This window comes from Arachis ipaensis, chromosome B05 (genome assembly GCF_000816755.2).
Source record: "Arachis ipaensis cultivar K30076 chromosome B05, Araip1.1, whole genome shotgun sequence".
Taxonomy (NCBI): domain Eukaryota; kingdom Viridiplantae; phylum Streptophyta; class Magnoliopsida; order Fabales; family Fabaceae; genus Arachis; species Arachis ipaensis.
In genome coordinates this window covers 45239817-45246385 of record NC_029789.2, presented here as the reverse complement: position 1 = coordinate 45246385, position 6569 = coordinate 45239817, and the positions used below count along the sequence as shown (strand labels likewise).

The following is a 6569-nucleotide window of genomic DNA, read 5'->3' as shown; positions in this document are numbered from 1 at the left end:
AAGATTGGTATCATGAGTTCTCAGTGGCTGAGTAAGGCTTTTATGAAGAAGATTTGTGAGAACCCTAAAATGAAGTTGAGAACCTTGATAAAGAAGGCTCATACCAAGTGGAATGTTGACCTAACAAAGACCAAAGCTGCCAAAGTGAAGCAACAAAGGTTGGATGAGATTAATGGTACTTATGGAGAGCAATATAAAAGGATACATGACTATGGTGCCGAGTTACTGAGGTCAAATCCGGGTAGCACTGTTCGGATACAAGTGCACAGACCTCCTGAATTTCAACTAGAGACACCAATCCCTGGTAAGGACATGAGACCACGATTCGAGAGGATCTATATCTGCTTGGATGCTTGCAAACAGAGTTTCATGGTGTGCAGACCCATGATCGGCCTTGATGGTTGCTTTATCAAGACTCCGTATGGGGGTCAACTTCTAATAGCCATTGGATGGGACCCCAACGATCCGATTTTGCCAATTACCTATGCTGTTGTTGAAGCGCAGACTGATGAATGAATTTTTCGTATGGTTTAGAATTTCACAAATGAAATCTCGTTGCAAGTATAGTTTCTAAACCAACAAATAATCCTCTCATGCAAAAAATTATTTGTCACAAGTACAAACCCCAATAAAAATAATCGAAGTATTCAAACCTCAAGTCGTCTCTCAAAGGAATTGCAGAAAAGTGTTCTTGTTATTAGTTATGAGATGCATATTTTGGGGTTTTGAATAAGGAACAAGAAACATAAATGACAAGAAAGTAAATGAACTCAAATAATAAAAAGGTCATGGCAAGGGTTGATGGTTAAGGATCTTTATCCTTGTCACTAACCACAACATGATAATTGTAAGGATCAATCTCATTAAGTCATCCTCTAACAAGTGAAGGAGAGTCAAATGAGCTACACCAATCATAATCCATAAGTCCTAGCCACTCACTAATTAATTTAGTGGAAGCTAGAGTCAATGGACACCAATTATCAAGACTTGGACATTAGCAACTCAAGTTCACCTAAGTTACCATCCCAAGCCAAGAACACAAAAAATCTACTCTAACATCCTTCCAAGCATTTAATCAAATACTTAGAAGGCATAAAAGAAAAGCAAAGTAAAATGACAAGAAATATAAAATCTAACACTACCAAATGCAAGGAAATTAATAACAACAACTCAAATCAACAATAAAAGAAACCAAACATAAATTGCATTAAAAGAAAAATAGAAGAAACAAGAGTGCATCAACAACAAGGTAAACAATTACAAGAAATGAAATGCTAAACTAGGAAAACAAGGGTAAAGGAATAAGAAATTGGTAAAGGAAAAATAAATCAAAGCATGAATTAAACCTAGATCTAAGAAATCTTAATCTACATCTAACCTAATTCTAGAGAGAAGAAAGAGTTTCTTTCTCTAGAAACTAACTAAAGCATCATGAAAACTAAACTATGTGCTCTCCCCTTGACTCCTCTTGATTTCTGCATGTAATAGGCTCAGAAAATGAGTTGGATTTGGGCTTGGAAAGCTCAGAAATCGCCTCCAGCGTTTTCACTTTAATGAAGTCACGTGCGAGCATCAACGCGTACATGTAGGTCATGCGTACGCGTCGTTTAGCATTTTTGCTTTCTACGCGTATGCGTCGTGTCACGCGTACGCGTCGCCATGCGAATTCATATCCACGCGTGCGCGTCTGCTACGCGTGCGCGTCGGTGAATGCACTCCCAATCCTTGATTTTTCATGAATTCTCCACTTTACACGCTTTTCTCTTCACTCCTTTGATCAATTCCTAGCCTTTTGAACCTGAATTCACTAACAAACACATCAAGGCATCTAGTGGAATCAAAGGTGAATTAAAATTAACCAATTAAGGGCCTAAAAGGCATGTTTTCACTCTTAAGCACAAATTAGAGAGAATATACAAAACCATGCTATTTTAGTGAATAAATGTTGGAAAAGGTGATAGAATCTCCTAAATTCAAGATAAAATGCACCACGAAATAGTGGTGCATCAGAGACAAAAGACTGTTGGACGTGGTTTTTGTTGAATCTGTGTGATGATTTGGGTGTTGAGAAGATCATATGGTGTACATTCATGAGCGACCAACAAAAGGTAACCCTTAACTTAAACAATTTTGACCTGAAATTGTTTTATTGATTCTGTGTTTAATTCATGTTGTGCTATTATTGACTTGTGCTATTTTTAAATTCTGTTTCCAATGGATTGATTCCTACCTTTGATGAGTTGCTGTCTGGCATAGATCACAGGTTTTGTGTCACTTATATAGCAATTTCAAAAAATGGTTCCCAGGTGTACAGCTGAAAATGATGATGTGGAAGGCTGCAAAGGCAACATATGTCCAGGAGTAGGAGAGAAGGATGAAGAAGATTCAGCTGGTTGATTAAGGAGCTTATAATCATCTCATAGAGATCCCTGCTAAGTATTGGAACAAGTCCAGGTTTAATTATTTTCCTAGAGTTGATACACTTGTAAACAACATGTGTGAGTATTTTAACTCTGTTATTGTAGAGGCTAGAGAAAAACTCATAGTGTCTATGTTAGAAGATATTAGGGTTTATCTATTGAATAGGTGGGTTGATAACAGACAAAGTGTAATTACATATGCTGGAGAAATTTTGCAAAAAATAAACAAGAAATTTGAAAGAGAGTTTGATAAGGGTGGGGAGTGGTTGGCCATCTATGCGGGTAGGGACAAGTATAAGGTGTCTAACAGCCAGGGTAATGGAGACAAATTTATTGTGGACTTAAAGTTACATGAGTGCTCCTGTAGAAAGTTTCAACTAACAGGTTACCCTTGTGAGCATGCCATAAGTTGCATTAGAAAAATGTGTTTAGATGTTAAGAACTATGTAAACAAGTGCTATAAGAAAGAGACCTACATAGACTGCTATCAATATGTAATCTACCCTATGAATGGACCAAATCTGTGGGACCGGACTCAGAATGGTGATGTGCTGCCACCAGTGTTTAGGAAACTAATAGGGCGCCTAAAATTAAGCAGGAACAAGGCTGGTGATGAGTCACACAACAATGGACCACTGTCTAAATTATCCAGGGCTGGACAATAACAAAAATGTTCCTACTGTTTTGCACTTAGTCACAACAAAAGAACCTTCTCTAGAAAACGTAAGGTGGAGGCCTCGGCCAAAAAGATAAATTTGTTGATATCAATTTAGACTACCCTTGTATAGATTATTTATTATTAATTGTTGAACAAACTCTGTTGATGTCACTGTTTGTTGTTACTGGTTGTAGCCGAACACTGCTCCACAGGCCAAGAAGAGTGCTGGCACAACTAGGACTCCAAACCCCAGCAAGAATGTAGCGAAGACAATAACAAAAGTAGCAACAAAACCTCCTCCAAAGAAGAAGAGCAATACACAAGTTGTAGGGACCCAACAATCACAAACCTCCTCCAAGAAAGCTATATGCAGCAGCAACGCCAGTCAGCCCCAGCCATCCACAACAATAGTTACTAGTCCATCAAGAAGGACCTTGAAGTACATGGCCAAAACATCACCTAGGATCTGAAAAGCATCGGGATGAATTTATAGTAGATTTTAATGTTTATTTTATGTTTTGTAATGAAAGTGGCAATGACCAAGGGCTAATGTCCCTGTAATACTTTAGATAGCCTACTTTAAGACTTCTAGTTTCATGTTGATATATTTCGTGTTATCTTTTGATGGTTATCTTTAAGGCTTGTTTGGATATTGTAATAGTTAAGAGCAGCTACTTTAAGACTTCTCCCTACTCAATGGTTAAAATGAATTTTCAGGAGTTTAGTTATATGAATTGGCAACTTGAGCCTTCTATTTATTGGTTTATCAAACTGATTTAAACTGTTATAGTGCCCAATAATGTATGTCAAAATACAGGAATACACAGTTTTCTATTTCACTTAATAATTGATAATGTTTACAGCACATACCTTTACACATAACTATTCCAATTTGTTATCCCCTAACACATTGCTGTTAGGACTCTAACGGTATGTCAATTTTTTCATTTCACTCAACATTTGACATTCCTATCAAACTAGGGACAACATGATATGCCACTATTTTATGATATATTTTGGACTGAATTGAGTGAATTTTGTCAACTACTCTCACACTTATTCATGTAAATTGCATGTTTTTAAGTTTCCTTCCCAATTTTATGCTATGATTGAAAACATGCCTCCTAGGTCTTAAAATTATTAATTTTTAATTTTCCTTTATTACCATTCGATGTCGTGATGTGTTTGTTAAGTGTTTTCAGGATTATAGGGCGTGAATGGCTTAAAAGATGAAGATGAAGCATGTTAAAGTGGAAGGAACACAAGAAATTAAAGACTTGAGAAGCGAGGAGCGACGCGCGCGCATGGCTGAGACGTTCGCGTGATCGAGCCATCCTTCCAGCGATGCGCACGCATGGTTGACGTGTGCGCGTGACCAGGAGCGTCGTCAGTGACGCATACGCGTGACAGAGCATCACGTGCTGCATTAGACAAAAGACGCTTTTTGGGACGATTTTTGGGCTGTTTTTAGCCCAGTTTCAAGCCCGAGAACGTAGACTAGAGGCAGGGATGGAGCTAAGACTAGACACACTTCACTTTTCACTTTAGTTTTTGATTAGTTTTGAATTCTAGTGAGAAAAACTCCTACTTCTCTCTAGGTTTTTGGCATTCTTATTTTTATTTTCGAATTGGATCTTGAGAGAGTTGCTGCTACCTTCACTCCTCATCATTTTATTTCTAGTTTCTTCTTTAATTCCCTTGATATTCTTTTCTATTTGGTTATTGAATTCATGTCTAGATCTTGTTACTCTTGAATTTTATTAATGCATTGAATTATGTTTATGTTTATTTTTATTGCTTGTTTGATCATTGTTAATTATTATTAGTGCTAATTTCGATTTAATTAATTTCTCATAATTATCATGTCTTTTATTTACACCCACCATGTGTTTGTGAAAATGGCATTCATGATAATAGAGTAAATTTTTCAACTTGGTTGGGGGTTGAATAATTGGAACCCCTTGAGTTGTTGTACCAAGTATTAATCTGTAATTGAAAATTACTGGCTAGCTCAAATCTCACCAACTCTAATCTTTCCCCATGAAGTGACTAGGACTTGTGAGCTAGAGTTAGTGACGCCCACTTGACTTTTCTTCAATTGCTAGAGGATAACTAAGTGGGAGTAATGAACCTTTATCATTATACTTGGAAAAGATAACAAGGATAGACATTCCAATTCTCTCCCCTAACCAAAGCCTTTTATTTTGATTAATTATCAACTCTTGCTAGTTATCCATTACTTTAATTTCTAGCTATTTTTTTTCCGTTCTCAATTTCAAAAAAATATTCAAGTAATTTGCATCTTGTGTCAACTCTTAGGGAAACGACCCGAGATTTTACTCCCGGTTATTTATTATTAATTATGACACATTCAAAATTGAAAGTGAAAATTTCATTGGTAAAGACTGTACTTGCAACGCTATTTTAGAAAATACTTTTCAGATATTTTTAATCGGCATTTATCTGCCCATCACAACAACAGCAAAACAAATAAAGATAATTGTTAACCCCCTAAAGTTCAATTAAATCGATTATATAGCAACAGCCCAGCCATTATCCATCCAAGAATTCCAACAGCAAGTGCCAATGCAAATTTTTTTTCAGCTTTTTGCAGATTTTTCTTCAACACACTTGCTTTTTTCTTCAGTCTCTGAATTTGTGCATCTTGCCCTTCAGCCTCTGCCGAAGCAAAATAATCGCATTCTTCTCTGATCTGTTCTCAAAAAAAGTAAAAAGAGGACACCAAACAGTTCAAACCCTCCACACACTAGCACCCAACGCTATTTCGAAACAAGAAACTGTAAAGAGGAGATTCACCTGATAGTTGACGCATCCCCAGAATCTTCTTTCTGGGTTCTCCATTGTAGATGATGTCCGCAACACTGGTCTCTCCCCACAGAAGCACTTCCTCCTTCTCCCACGAGTCTTGCTGCTGTTATGCGAACCTTGAAAAGACAACTGAGGAGCCATTCTCAGAAGACGAAGAACAACAATTTTGGGGGATTAGGGTTTACTTATTGAACCCGATTTTATTTTTCTTTTTTTTTTCTTGCTTCCAACGGTTAACTAGAGCCACTCTCTCTCGTTTGTCACGTCGGAGACGACGTTAACTATTTGACTCCCACTTAACGGTAAGACTTAATTGATGTAAATCAAAATTATTTTAAATGTAAATAGAACACTTTAAATATTGGGGACTAAAATAGAATTTATCCCTAACGTAGAGAATCAATTTAATACTTTACCTATTAAAAAATATAATGAAAAAGTCTAGAGGACCAGCAACTTTTTTAAATTCTGACTAGCATGTAACTAGCAAAAAAAAGTGAGCCATTAGATAAAATCTCACATCAATTTTACACCATTAAAATTATTATTAATAACTATTTGATGGCTACAAATCTCAAAAGTTGCTGGTCCTAGCACTCCTCAAATATAATAAGAAGAAAATGCTTATACTAAACTTTCATACAAAAATGTGTAATAATGAT

The 6569-nt window shown here is 36.5% G+C and overlaps 1 protein-coding gene across 1 annotated transcript; it reads right to left on the bottom strand.

The window, feature by feature from the left end:
* LOC107640580 lies at positions 5597 to 6048 on the bottom strand. The gene is made up of 2 exons (XM_016344092.1): positions 5896 to 6048; positions 5597 to 5791 (listed from the first exon to the last, which is right to left on the bottom strand). The coding sequence occupies exons 1-2, from the start codon at positions 6046 to 6048 to the stop codon at positions 5597 to 5599; spliced, it is 348 nt and encodes a 115-aa protein (XP_016199578.1).

Bases quoted from the DNA above. Each gene is read 5' to 3' on its own strand.
- LOC107640580 (XM_016344092.1), bottom strand. From the start codon at position 6,048: ATGGCTCCTCAGTTGTCTTTTCAAGGTTCGCATAACAGCAGCAAGACT. The intron at 5,792-5,895 runs GTGAATCTCCTC...TTTTGAGAACAG, and splicing joins GGGGATGCGTCAACTATCAG to ATCAGAGAAGAATGCGATTA.